Source organism: Macrobrachium nipponense, chromosome 8, assembly GCF_015104395.2.
Source record: "Macrobrachium nipponense isolate FS-2020 chromosome 8, ASM1510439v2, whole genome shotgun sequence".
NCBI classification, from domain to species: Eukaryota; Metazoa; Arthropoda; class Malacostraca; order Decapoda; family Palaemonidae; genus Macrobrachium; species Macrobrachium nipponense.
This window is the reverse complement of record NC_087203.1, coordinates 71,741,634-71,756,633: the sequence shown is the minus strand read 5'-3', so window position 1 is coordinate 71,756,633 and position 15,000 is coordinate 71,741,634. Positions and strand designations below refer to the sequence as shown.

Sequence of the window (15,000 nt, the reverse complement as noted above, 5' to 3'; positions counted from 1 at the left end):
AACTCTTCAAAATTATAGCAGTATATCTCCAATTCTTCAAAATTACAGTGCAGTAGTTTATCTGTAATTTTTCAAAGTTATAGTAGTATATCTGCATTTCTTCAAAATGACCGTAGTATATCTGTAATTTTTCATAATTATAGTAGTATATCTGCAATTCTTCAAATTTATAGTAGTATATCTGTAATTCACAAAACAGAATGCACATAGGTCTCTAAAAGGATTCATGTGACAGTGATCAGAGCCGGCCAAATGCCATCAAAACACAATAATTATCTAACTTGGTAAAATAAATTCAAAATACTGAAATAAGTCTCCTAATCCAGCCGAATAGAAGTCGAAAATCATCATAGTTTTCTCATTCCGAATGGTTAAAGCAAAAGTTTTTGTTTTAATATGTTGTGATGATAGGTAACATCAGTATATGTTTAAATCGCTGCAAATAACTTGAGTGAAGTTCGGTCATTGGTTTATTTTTCACATTTCCCATTTTTTAAATTAATGTTACTAATTGTTGATTTGTTTATGATTTAATCGCTGGATGTTATCTATCTACGATCCTCTAGGTTTGCTTTAACTATTAACCAAATCGAGGTATTTTCCACCTATTTCATATTGTGTTCATTATTTCCCAGCTATTTAAACTTTTCATCTTCCTTTGTTTTCGTTTTTTGCTTTGTTCGTTTATCTTATATATAAAAGCACGTAGGAAGTTTGCCCACCTGTTCCCTGGACTGTTTGCAAAGAGAAAAAAGAATCAATAAAACAAGGACAAACAAAGCCTATTCAATTACGCTATTGGGCTCTCACAAAGAATAAAAGATTTGTAGAAATACAAACATTTTACGTTACTCGACTTTCCCTCCTTTTCTATTACTTCTTTTCCGCTAGTGGTCAACATTCCTTAATACTGGAAATCGGCTTACGAAAGACGCTATGTTGATTTAAGGAGCTGGCACACGACCATGTCTCCTGGCTTCTTTGAACAGAAAGCATTGCACTTTTCAGAGAATGTAACTAATATTTGGAATATTTCGATCATAATACTTGGAAATGTAAGAGGTCATGGAATCCAGGTGAAAAGCGAATTCGAATGAATATTCTTAACATTAAACTAAATTAAACAAATAAAAATGCGCCGAAGAAATCAAGTTTTCTGTAAAGCCGCTACAGCGTATAATCAAGGCCACCGAAAATAGGTATATCTTTCGGTGGACTAGGTATAATGCTGTATGAGTCGGGGCCCATGAAAATTTCACCACGGCCCAGCAGTGGCCTGTCCTATATCGTTGCCAGAAGCACGATTACGGCTAACTATAAATCTTAAATAAAATCAAAACTATTGAGGCTGGGGGGCTGCAGTTTGGCATGTTTCATGAATGGAGGGTGGATGATCAAGATACCAATTTGCAGCCCTCTATCCTCAGTAGTTTTTAAGATCTAAGGGCGGATAGAAACAGTGCGGACAGACAAAAGGGCGGACGGACTGACAAAGCCGGCCCAATAGTTTTTTTTTTTTTTTTTTTTACAGAAGACTAAAACTGTAAGATAAAGTAGTCTGGGGGTGTCGTCTGCTATAAAAATGTATGCTAATTTCAAATATACGAATGTCGTCATTATATGGGCATTAAAAGAAAAAGAAAAGAGAGCAATATCATTGTTTACTATATAGTAAGTAAATCTATAATTGCCGATGTCAGAAAAGTCCGAAGTTCGGCAACAGAATAATAAATATAGCAGGAAGATTTTTTTTTACCACACTTGAAAGTGCCACCGGTAATTATCAAATAAGAAAATCAACTCTTGTGAGGCTGTTACGACTATGATACATTAGGATTACATGATGGCTGGTGTGACATCGACTTATTACGCCTTCAGTAATCATTATGTTATTTACTCCTGCGAAGCCGCTTTACAGTACGTTCATTAATCATTGCAAAGCGAAGTCATGAAATACATTATGATGAATCTTCTTCTTCTTCTACCCATCTTTAACCCATTTTTATATGGGGTAGCCGTTGTGAATGAGTCGTCTCCATCGATTTCTGAACTAAACTCTTCATCGATTTCTGTCCTCATTATGATGAATATATAAGATATTCTTGTGACACAGCTTTAAAGCACGTTTATTATTCATTACATTACATTACATTACATTACATACGGTATTTGTTTGACGCCATTCAGCAACCATGACGTTTCGTACCTTGTAGCAATACCTTATTCTTGCGGCAGCCATTAAAAACTTACTTAAATGGACGCTCTACAATAAGTGTGACACCGCTTTAGATGAGCAAAAGTCATTATATTACAGGTTAAGGCAGCGGTTTCCAACCTTTTCAAATTCTCGCCCCCCTTCATTGAATGGCTCATTCTCTGCGCCGCCCCCCACCCCCTTTCTTAAATACTGTAATTTACTGGCATAGTCGGCACATGTCAATAATTCATATATTATTATTACATATATGTATATGTATATATAGTATATATATATATATATATATATATATATATATATATATATATATATATTATATATATATACTATATACTATATATATATATATATATATATATATATATACTTATATATATATAAAGATTATTATATATATATATATATATATCTATATATATATATATATAGTTATATATATATATATATATATATTATATATATATATATATATATATATATATATTTATACATATCATATATATGTATATATATATATATATATATATATATTTATATATATATATATATATATATATAATATATTAATTCCTTAATATAGATGTTAATTCCTTAATATAGAATTTGAAAATAGTTTATATGTTTAGACAACTAAATTTCATATTTATATCTGAAATATTTTCTAAGTATTTTGAAATTCTGAATTCCATCGTAATTAATAGTTTTAAGATATAATTATCTACTTCATCAAGCATTGGCGCCCCCACTGGCAGCCCTTCGACTCCCCCCAAAAGGGGGATGCGCCCCACAGGCTGGAAACCACTGGGTTAAGGTGATATCTGTAAGCCCGCTAAGTTGTGCTCATTTATCACTTCGTATGACGCTGTCCTCAAACTCATTTCACAATCATTACAGTGTCATGCGTTTACTTCAGTACTCGCATGACGCTGCTATAAAACGAGTTCTAAGATCATTGTATAACGAATTCATACGTTGTTGTTTGGGATTAAGCTGGCCTCATGACAGCACGGACTCTTGCTCAAAGAGCAGTCCTCAGAATGCATTCAGTACAACTCAAATATGTTCGGGAACATGTAGGAATCATCATAGTGATGTCTCCTTAAGAGTCATCAATAAACTGATTAGGATTTACATGCAGTATAATCATTTCTGTGACAAAACTTATTACACTTATATGGCATAGACTTACAACTCATTTAGTGAGTATACAACTAGCTAATGTTACCTTGAATGTGTTACGTAATCAGTATTTTACATGAGCTTAATGGCGCGAGCTACGCTGCGCAGGAACCCGGCGCTCCCATACCTACCTCGGCCCCATCCGGGTCGGACAAACAAGAAAAACCCACTTAGATTGAATTATAATAGGTCTTTGTGCGACACGATTTTACAATTAGTTCAGTAACTACACAACAGTCTCATCTGACACCTACTTCAGACGGAGTCAGTAAACACTTCATAAAAACGCACTTATGTAAACTTACCTTAAAATATGTTAACAACATTTCATATCAAAACTGTGTGACACTGCCTTGAAGTAAGTTAAGTAACAACATCATTAATAACAGCTTGTGACACTTCCTAAAGACATATTATATTCAATAATCAAAAGTGACACTGGTATGAAGCACGTATAAGTACCGGTACAAAAAATCATTCAGGTGATAACTTATATGACCTTAGCATTGATGCACTAAAAATCATTATAAAATGGACTCATATGAAACAAAAATGCATCACAAAATATACAATCATTGCGAAATGTGAAACCGCCTTCTAATGCATTCAGTAATTATTGCAACTCGTACACATTTGTTACCGCCAGAAAATATGCAATAACAAAAGGTGACACCGTCTTTAAATGCAATGTGTACTCGTCTGACACTTACAAAAAGAAAAAAAACTCCTGTAACTATTGTAAAACGTATCACCTTAAAATTTTTTCGGTAATCATTACAAAACCGATTAGAGAGGGATCTTTGCTATATATTTCATAGCTAGTATAATTCATCTTTAATACACACAACGTTTGAATTTCACTGTTTTGCATACATTTCGTAGAGGAATTTTTATATAGAGGTAAATGTAAAACAGAGATAGATGTTTTATTCCCGACAGGTTCCCTTCCACCGAGAAAAGAGGATCAACAATGGCAATGTAAACTTCTTTGTACTACATTGTTTCATTTGCTATACGAACGGCTTTATTGCAGTAGAAGTTTTTGTTGCATTTTTTGGCGAATGTTGTATACAAACGTATGCACACAAACGGTCATGTATGTGTATGCTCGTGCATATTGTGTATACTGATAAATTCATGGATATACCATTGCATAAATTTAAATGAAAAGTCAAGAGAAATTCCAATATAATGATGAAAAACAAGAACCAAAGAATCCAAGTGGATTGTTCAAGGGAAGGGTAAAGCACGGAATATGAAAAAAAAAAAAATCCTAGAACGGGGCCAAAGATAATAACACAAACAGAGTGAAACCAATAAAAAACAGAACTGCAGTGGGGACAACTCGATCACGAATCGAAGAATAAGGAAAAAAGAATATGATTCAAAGGAATAACAGACGATGACAATAATCCATTTTTATGAGAGCACGAAGTTTTGCTCCGTTAAAGACTGATTTCTTATTCGTCATTAAAATCTTTTCAGCTTTTAATATTTACCTTGCTTACTGTTTTTTCATCTTTTCTTCTTCTAAAGGAAATCATAGGAAACTCATATCAATTAACTGTGTTCGCTGTTTATATTGACCAAAATCTTCATGATTTCATTATGTACGTGATTATATGCTTTCTTCTTTCCCACCGCTATCCCTACATAAGGGGGTCGGTTGCCTGATGCATCTTCTCTACTCCATGCATCAGCCATGGTTTATTGTTTGGCAAAGGGGTTTTTACGACCGTATGCCCTTGCTGTTCACCTGCAAGGCAGCAGTTTCCACAGTTATTGGCAATGGACTTAGCCTTTTACTAAAATGTAAGACTGCAAGGAAGCAATTTCCACAGTTATTGGCAGTGGGCTTAGCCTTTTACTAAATTTAAGACTGTCAGGCAGCAGTTTCCACAGTTATTGGCAGTGGGCTTAGCCTTTTACTAAATTTAAGACTACAAGGAAGCAGTTTCCACAGTTATTGGCAGTGGGGTTAGCCTGTTACTAAAAAGTAAGACTGCAAGGCAGTAGTTTCTACAGTTATTGGTAGTGGGCTTAGCCTTTTACTAAATTTGAGGACTACAAGGAAGCAGTGTTCCACAGTTATTGGCAGTGGGTTTAGCCTGTTACTAAAAAGTAAGACTCCAAGGCAGCAGTTTCTACAGTTATTGGCAATGGGCTTAGCCTTTTACTAAATGTAAGACTACAAGGAAGCAGTTTCCACAGTTATTGGCAGTGGGCTTAGCCTTTTACTAAAAAGTAAGACTCCAAGGCAGTAGTTTCTAAAGTTATTGGCAATGAACTTAGCTTTTTACTAAATCTACTTTAACAAGGAAGCAGTTTTCCACAAGTTAAAATTGGCAGTGGGGTTTACCTGTTACTAAAAAGTAAGACTGAAGGGCAGTAGTTTCTACAGTTATTGGTAGGGGCTTAGCCTTTTTACTAAATTTGGGACTACAAGGAAGCAGTGTTCCACGAGGTTGGCAGTTGGGTTTAGCCTTTTACTAAAATGTAAGACTACAAGGAAGCAGTTTCCACAGTTATTGGCAGTGGGCTTAGCCTTTACTAAAAAGTAAGACTGCAAGGCAGCTGTTTCTACAGTTATTGACAATGGGCTTAGCCTTTTACTAAATGTAAGACTTCAATGAAGCAGTTTCCACAGTTATTGGCAGTAGGCTTTGTCTTTTACTAAACAGTAACACTGAAAGGCAGCAATTTCCACAGTTATTGGCAACGGGCTTAGCCTTCTACTAAAAAGTAAGACTGCAAGGCAGCAGCTGTCCTTTTAGTCGCCTTTTACGACACGCATGACCTACAGTTGTAGTATTCTTACACCCTTACCATAGGGTTCGTACGTTAATATATGCTTTTTGAGAATAATAAAGAACAAGATGTAATTTAGTGTTTTATTATGTTTTACAGTAATCAAACACGCTAAATGCACGGGAACAACGTTTGTATCAGCTATGGAAAAATAAAATACTCAGATTAGATCATTTACAATTTTCACTTAATGTTTTCAAACAGAAGTAGATTAGGGTATATGCATAAATGTATATAAAATGCATTACTTAAAAACGATGTCACTTTAAAGTCAAGACAAATAACTGGATAGTACGTTCAAATATGTCCATTCTCATTATTAGCCATAACCTCGAGATTTACCTTGAAAGTGCGCCGTTTTGTATCAAGACTAAGTACCTCCTTCAACAAGATGGAAAATGTGCTAATGCCGCTAATCATAGAGAGGTCTCAACCCTTCGAAGCTAGACTATTTATAGCTACGTTTTGCTTTTCTAATCTCTATACCTTGTTTCCAATATGACCAGTCGACCTCATGCTATTGAGTCGTCTCTTCACCCACTTATTTCTTTTTTTTTTTCTTTTTTTTTCAGACCCAACCAAACCTGTAGGCCTTAAGTGGGATTCCCCAGACAGCAATAGTCTAGACATTTGGTGGGATCCGCCCAGAAATCCCAATGGGATCATCGACCATTATATGGTCAACCTCACATTGCTCAAAGAAGTCCCAATGGTCCCTCCTGACCTCAGGTTTTGCGAGAAGGAAAGTAAGTTTTTCGTATTATATTATAGTGGTCTCTTCTGTCAGCGATATATAACGTTTCTTGTATTATTACTCTTGGTAAATTGATAAAGTTCTTCAGCAGTGAGTAGTTTTCATTATGAATAATATATATTATATATATATATATCTATATATATATATAATATATATATATATATATATTATTAATAATATATATATATATATGTATATATATATATATATATATATATACTGATAATATATATATAATATATATATATATATATATATATAATATATAATAATAAATAAAAGGAGCCCATAAAAAAAGCCAAAATATAGAGAGAAAATACTACATTTCAGAGACTGCTGTCTCTCTCTTCAGGTAGGTGAATGAGAAAAGTTACAGAAAAGGTGGTATTTATACCTAGAGATCCATCCACAGTTAAGCCAATATAGGTCACTCTCACTGATAATCCTTCTTTAATCCTCTTAAGCGCTGGTTGAAGGAAAACTTTATCAATGACATCTGAATCCCATGCGCCCTTTGAGATGTTCATTACCTATCTGACTCTTGTACCTTCAACCAATGCTTAAGAGGATTAAACAAGGGTTATCAGTGGGAGTGACCTAAATTAGCTTAACTGTGGATGGATCTCTTGGTATAAATACCACCTTTTCTGTAACTTTTCTCATTCGTCTACCTGAAGAGAGAGACAGCAGTTTCTGAAATATAGTATTTTCTCTATATTTTGGCGTTTTTGTGGGCTCCTTTTATTAGATGCAATTCTGTTGTAACTGAACAATTTTACCAGGGTACATTTGAATGAGTATATATTTACTTGCTCATGCATAGTATCATGTTTTAAATCAATGAATAAACACATCATTTACCATCAATACCCGACAGCAATGCTGTACATAGACAACAAGATGAGGATAAAAGAGAACTCTGGAAAGCCCCTGGATTCCAGCTGGGCGTCGCGTTTGGCTCTGGAGGAGGAAGAGGAAAAGAAAGGGAAGAAATATCAAGACGGAGGCGATGACGAAACATGCAAGGCCAGCGCGACGCCCTCCTGCTGCGCCTGCAGCAGATCGTCTGAGAGCTGGGGCGATCAGGATGTCATCGGTCAGATCCAGTTCGAAGATTTCATCATGGACAACATCTACGTCAAGAAGTGAGATGGGGTTCCGATGCATAGCTGTTTTTCATGATATTTCTTTTTCGATATCATTTTGTATTGTCAGTAACAAGCGCAATCGTAGGGACTAATTATTTCACTGAGTCTTCGTTATGAAATACGGTAATTGGTTATTTTTCCCTTTAACTCTCATGCTGTCTGTTAAATTCGTCCGGCTATAAGCATAGCTATTTTCACAGTTTACATTTTGTATTTTATAAGAGTGACCACCACTCGCATTCGTCGAGAAGCATCATACCACTATCACGCCGAAGATATCGAGTTCGAAACTGGCCTCCAGCTGAAGTATAGCAGTCAAGGGCGCCCATCAGGCGAAACAAACACCAGGCGCAGGAGACGAAACACTGAAATCCCCGCCAGGGAGAGACTGAACTCCCTTGGGGATGCGTCCAAACGAAATTTATCCAGTTCAGTGCTGGGAGGTGGAGTCGGTGCTAATGTCTTTTCCACCTACCAAAATCAAGTGGTTTTCGTCTTCCCTTCCGAAGAGAGCATCGTCGGGAGGTACATCGATCATCATGAAAATCTCACAATGTTCGAAGAGAGAGATCCCGAGAACGGTAAGTGCGCACGTTTCTCGTATGAAAAAATACATAAATATATTTTAATGCAGGGGCCATTGATACGGATAACCTATGACACTTTTCCAATGCAAGACAGGGACAAGAAATACAAAAATCATAAATGCACGGGTCTTGTACGAATTAACGTTCTTTTAATGCAAAAGGAAATGTAGTGTCTTTATATAGGCCCGGAGAAAGCTAGAAAACTGAGTGTAGAGGAAAAGGCGGGAAATTTGGCCCTAATGGAAGGGGCTTCTTAGAGAATAAAAGATTGTAAGACTCAGGGATCTATTCCGAGAGTCAGGGAGTTAACGCAAGACTTAGGAGCTATTTTAAAAGTAAGGTAGCTACTGTAAAAGAAAATGCAAGAATCAGGAAAGTAATGTAAAACGCAGACGGATAACGTAAGATTCATGGGGTTATTGTAGTAAATACCAAGGAGATACTATATGAACCAGAGTACTAACGTCAAACTCAGGAGCTATTTCAAATTCAGGGAGCTAGCTACACGTAGAACTCAATAGCTTTAGTAAAAATCCGGAACTAATGTGTAACTGAAGGAGATATTTTTAAAGTCTGGGAGCTCATGTAAGACAAACTTTTTATCATAGTAAAAGGTTGGTTTGTTATCTTTCCTTATTCATCATTATCAATTTCAAAAGAAGAGCAAAAACCAATTGGATTTTTTTAACTTTTGATCTTAGAAAAAATTACTTTCATGCAGTTCAACCTAAATTTCTGTGCTCCTACTTATAAAAACAGAGTTCTTTTATTTTAATTTAACCTTTATAACTGCCCTACCTAACAGAAGCTTAAATATTCCGATTTTTTAAATTTAGCGTTTATCTATATATCACTCCCAAAAAACAGGCTAAAGCTAAGAGTTTTTTTTTTATCACATTAAAAAAAAAGTCACTTAGCCATATACCTTTCGTCATTGCTTTTCTCCCCTTTCACAGGCGACATTCTCCTGAAGCAAACGAAGAGGACGAAGGAGACCAGGCTGAGGATCAGCAGCCTTCGTCACTTCAGCCTTTACTCGGTATCGGTCTCCGCCTGTCAGGAACCCGACGCTAACAATAGGAAGCTTTGCTCGTCCATTCCAGCTCGCATCGCGGCTTTTACGAAGCCAAGTGGTGGGTTTAGACGCTCTCAGGAAGCGGAAAATTTAATGTTTTTCGCGCCATTTGATGTTGAGTTTCTATAGCGCTAGTAACTAGTAAATTCTGGTAAGAATCTTCTAGTGTCTGTCGCGTCTACATTACTGTGATTACGGGTAAGACAGCATAACGAGATTTAATCTGTTGATTATACCTTGCAGATTTTCTGGAAACAAAATTACTCGCTCTTTGAATTTCTTATGGACATTTGCCATTTCGGTACTATGGTCGCTAGCTTAGCTTTCATTCCCTAACTCAACCTGGTCTTTGAAGCTAGAATTCAGTCGGATTCTTAACAAGCTCCAGCGTATCCTTATGGATTTTTTCAGCACTTGTTGGCAGAATCACGCAAAAACTTACTGGTTCTACACTAAGCACGCTTTGTTATTCTTGTATTACTTAATCTAACTCATGAAACCGAGCTGAAGCTCATTTGCTCAACATCAAAAATATCCTTATGATTATTTTTAGATCTGCTTTATTGCCGAATTCATATAAAATGTTAGCAGGCTTCTGTACTAAGAACGATACTTAATCTTACATTTCATAAGCTAACCTATAAAAACTAAATTAAACCTTATTTTTCAGCCGCCAAAAATATCGATGATTTTCTTTTATCCTTTATTAATAAAATGGCTAAATTCTAGCCTAACCCTACACTCCCTATCCTATTGTATGAAAACTGAATCAGACTTTATTTTCTAAATTTTCTAGATATCTTGATGATTTTTCCATAAGATCCCTATTTCCGAAAAAGAAAAAAACTTCCCATGACCGTATAGTTACTATTGATCCGAAGAAAATTTGATTAAACCTCGATCTCTTAACCTTCAAAATATCCAGATGATTTTCGAGAATCCTACTTTGATAAAATCGCAGAAAAAGAAAAAAGCCGACCATTTGTTTGCCTACAGCACTTGCTTTTGACCTTACCATAAAAATCCTTTCCGTAGGAATGTTACCGTTGCTTTAAGATATCTTGTGAAATTAAACAGACAAAAATTTTACTGCATTTGTTCTGAGGATACTAGTCTAATTCCAGTTTAAACAGGAGAACTGAAATAGCATTAAAAAAATTTAAAAACTTCCAAATATTATTTCTTTTATATGACATTTTCTGTTGACAGAATCCGTCGATATGATCATTGAGAGGGACCTCATCGTTGTCAACACATCTCTGAGGGATACGGTGGAAGTCACGTGGTCCCCGCCGAAATCCCCAAACGGAGCCGTGATAGCCTACATCATCAATTTACAGATGCAAGGAGTAAGGTTAAACAAATATGCGTTCAATAAATTCGCAAGGGCGTTAGTGTATTCATGACCACGCGCTTTCACACATACGCGATACACACACACACACACACACAGGTTTATATGTCTATATATTATATATATATATATATTATATATATATTAATATATACAATATAATAAATATTATATATATAAATGGGTGTGTGTTGTTTGTTTGTGTGTGTGTGTGTGAGCGCGTATGCGTACGTGTGGGTACTTATATATATATATATATATATATATATATAGTATAGATATATATATATATAATATATATATATATATGTGTGTGTGTGTGTGTGTGTGTGTGTGTGAGTGTTTGTGTGTATGATCCGTTTGTAAAGTAGCATGCGTTTACAAATACCACCCCTTTAGTAGTTTTTATGTCAGATATTTTTTGATGAACTAATCTATCCCGGAAAAGACTGATACAATTCAAAAGTAATCCTATTATGCTAGCAATGTAAACCCAAATAGAATTACGTAAAGCTGCTAAAAAACCAAGATAATCACATGACAATAGTAGTGTAATCCCTAGTTAATTTCAATAGACTAACAATATATATCAAGAACAGAATAGAATCTAGAATTTAGACCAAAGGCCAAGCGCTGGAACCAATAAGTCATTCACAGATGAATGGGAAACTGACTGTAGAAAAGTTTGAAAGGTGTAACAGGAGGGAAACCTCGCAGTTGCACTACGAATCACTTGTTAGAAAGTGAGCTGGAAGAAAGAGACAATGAACAGACGTAGTAAAACCCCCGTAGGTGGGTAATGCCGTCATTGCACCTCATTCGGTGCGATGTAGACATTACTTAAGGTTCTTTGCAGCGTCCCTTCGGCCCCTAGCTGCAACTACTTTCATTCCTTTTACTGCACCTTCGTTCATATTCTCTTCCTTCCATCTTACTGTCCACCCTCTCCTAAAAATTGTTTCATAGTGCAACTGCGAGGTTTTCCTCCTGTAACACTTTTCAAACCTTTTACTGTCTTGGCATAATGCCAAAAAATCTAAATACATCAAATCAAATCATACAGTAAATCGAATGAAAGCCTTGCAGCTAGGAGCCGAAGGGACGCTCCCTACATCGAAAAATGTATATCAAAGCTAACTACACTAAACTGAAAATCTCTAACCAACGCAGGGTCCGGGCATAGACAAGTGTGTGAGCAGCCAGGACTTTGAAGAGAGACGCTGGGTGAGGTTGCCCGACCTCTCGCCCGGTAATTATTCGATAAGGGTCCAGGTGAGGTCAAAGGCTAGGTACGGTAACTTCTCGTCGCCCGTCACTTTTGTCATAGTGGTGAGTACAGAAGCTGCGTTTTGCAATTATATATATATATATATATATATATATATATATATATATATATATTATATATATATATATATATATATATTGTATATATTGGAAATTTATGAAAACATTTTCATTTTTAGAAATTATTGTTCCACATTACATCATAATTCATTAACTGTTCGTAATGTTTGTTCCTTAAACTTATGCTAACTCTTATCAAAAATACTAAACAAATAGAATAAATGTACTTTTAGTAATTTACCATTTGCTATTTTCTATCGCAGTGAGCTATTATTTGCTACTTATATTTTAGTATGTTATCATTTGCTATTTAAGTCATGTAGCCATCACTAATCAAAACCTCTCCCAAGACTTTTCTCACTATATTTTTTTCCTTCTCCAATTCCTCAGTATTATCATCATTTTTATGATCTTCATTATCTTCACTTGTAGAATCGGATATTGAAGGAATTTAGAATGAAAAGACCGGGCTCTCTGTGATTATATTGGGAAACAGAAATACAGTGTAGGCCTTTAGGCAAAATTACCTTTTTTTATGTTACTGGATTTAGTGTTCTGAACCATCACATTATAGTAATTTAAAACAAACAAAGGGCTTCGGAGCCTGCTGTGAGCAGGAATGGGTCACAATGGGGGCCACGAAAATTACCACAATGATTGAATGATATAGAGTTTGTTGTGACGTCGATAACCAGAGATTACCAGTCGTGTTTTCGAAGTTATTGACCACTGATTCTTTGACGCTAGTTTATGAAGGCAAATCAATCAACGGCGTTTAATATTTGTTTTCAGGAACCGATAGTAGGTATAGCAACACTAATTTATGAAAGTGAACTTGTAGTCATGAGTGTAAGTTTATCGTAAGAGCTAACGACTACAAATACCGAGATGCAAGTTTACGCAAACATCTACCCTACAGTCCTCAGTATTTTCTCGCTGGAGTCGATAACCAGTAAAGCAATTCCAAATCGAATTGAACCAACCGTCCTCAATATTTTCTTGCAGGACGACGTCGCTCCGACATACTTCTCCTTCATCGTGGTTTCGTCGCTGTTAGCGGTGGCCGGCGCCCTCGTGGCTGCTGTGATCTGCTGGTGGTGGAGGCGGTACCGTTCCAGGTACACGATTCCAGACACGCTGGACAAGGTGGACGTCAATCCGTACTACCGAGGTAAAGGACAATGATTCGGAGCTGATGAGGGATTGGTTTATGGATGAAGGTGACTGTAAAAAGAATGGCAGACGAGGCGCTAAAATAGTACCTATCGAACCATTTTCGTTACTTGTCATTGATGGCCAATAATCGCTACTGATGTTAAGACATGACTCGGTGCATGCAAACGATCGATGTTATTGAAGTAAACGACTCTGCGTCAAGAAAGTAAACACTGAAATCCTACATCACTAAAAGCTCAATGTGCATTTATAGAATGTTGAAGAACATAAAGTTAAATCCAGGGAGCAAGTTTAGTTTTTTATTTATTTGTTTATTTATTTATTTATTTTTTTTTTTTACGATCTCGCTATAAAATTTAATCGTGGAATCACTAACGCTGCGACAACGAGGCTTCCAGAGACATATCGAATTCTAAGGTTTTCATCGCTATAATTCCAGTTAGTTTATTAATTTGACGATGTCAATTTACTTTATATTACGGTTTAATATCTGATGTGAATCAGTCAATCGATACCTAACGAATTCATATCCACCTATACAGTTTAACCATAACTTGAACTCTAACTAAAATATAAACAGATTATGAACATGCATAGGGATGGTTTCATAAAAACGATTGTGAGTCATCATCAATGCTAAGCTAATACTTTAGTAGTTGTTATCGATGTCGTTGGTGCTGCTATTGTTACTGATGGTCTTTTTGCTGCTGTTGTATTGATGGTCTTTTTGATGAAAAGACAAAAGACATTATCATTAACATTATTATCATTATTATTAAACAATGACATTATTATTCTTATTATCATTATAATAATAATAATTAAATTAATAATAACAATAATTATTATTTATTAATTAATTAATTAATTAAGTAATTAATTAATTATTATTATCATTATAATAAAAATAAGTAATAATAATAATAATTAATAATAATAATAATAATAATAAATAAAATTAATAAATTAATTAATTATTTATTATTATTATTTAATTTTGATTTATTATTTTGTTAAGAACACCCTCTTTTAGGCAAATACTGTTAAAAAGGATGGCAGAATTAAGCGAGTTCCATTTTATATATTAGTTTTTTTTCTATTTCCTTACAATTCGCTTCTCAGGCTCAGCGATGTTTCTGAGTAACTGGCCGAATTGGGAATTTTCAAAAAATTGTGAATGCTGAAGGAATCTTTTATTAGAACAGGATATCAGGTCCAGGTCAAGCAGGGGTCGTCGTCCAGTGCCGGTATTATTCCGTAAGCGTAGTTCAGTTCGGGCCAGGGCTATTATTATTATTATTATTATTATTATTATTATTATTATTATATTATTATTATTATTATTATTGAA

General features: G+C 35.1%; 1 protein-coding gene across 4 annotated transcripts in view; it reads left to right on the top strand.

The window, feature by feature from the left end:
• Positions 1–15,000, top strand: part of LOC135222840 (insulin-like growth factor 1 receptor) — a 303,311-nt gene that overhangs the window by 271,029 nt on the left and 17,282 nt on the right. For all 4 annotated transcript variants that reach the window (XM_064261171.1, XM_064261170.1, XM_064261172.1 and 1 more), the window contains 7 exons: positions 6,778–6,951; positions 7,840–8,107; positions 8,333–8,691; positions 9,654–9,830; positions 10,982–11,121; positions 12,297–12,455; positions 13,479–13,644. In XM_064261171.1, coding sequence (XP_064117241.1) covers positions 6,778–6,951; positions 7,840–8,107; positions 8,333–8,691; positions 9,654–9,830; positions 10,982–11,121; positions 12,297–12,455; positions 13,479–13,644 — 1,443 coding nt within the window. The remainder of the gene's footprint in view (positions 1–6,777; positions 6,952–7,839; positions 8,108–8,332; positions 8,692–9,653; positions 9,831–10,981; positions 11,122–12,296; positions 12,456–13,478; positions 13,645–15,000) is intronic.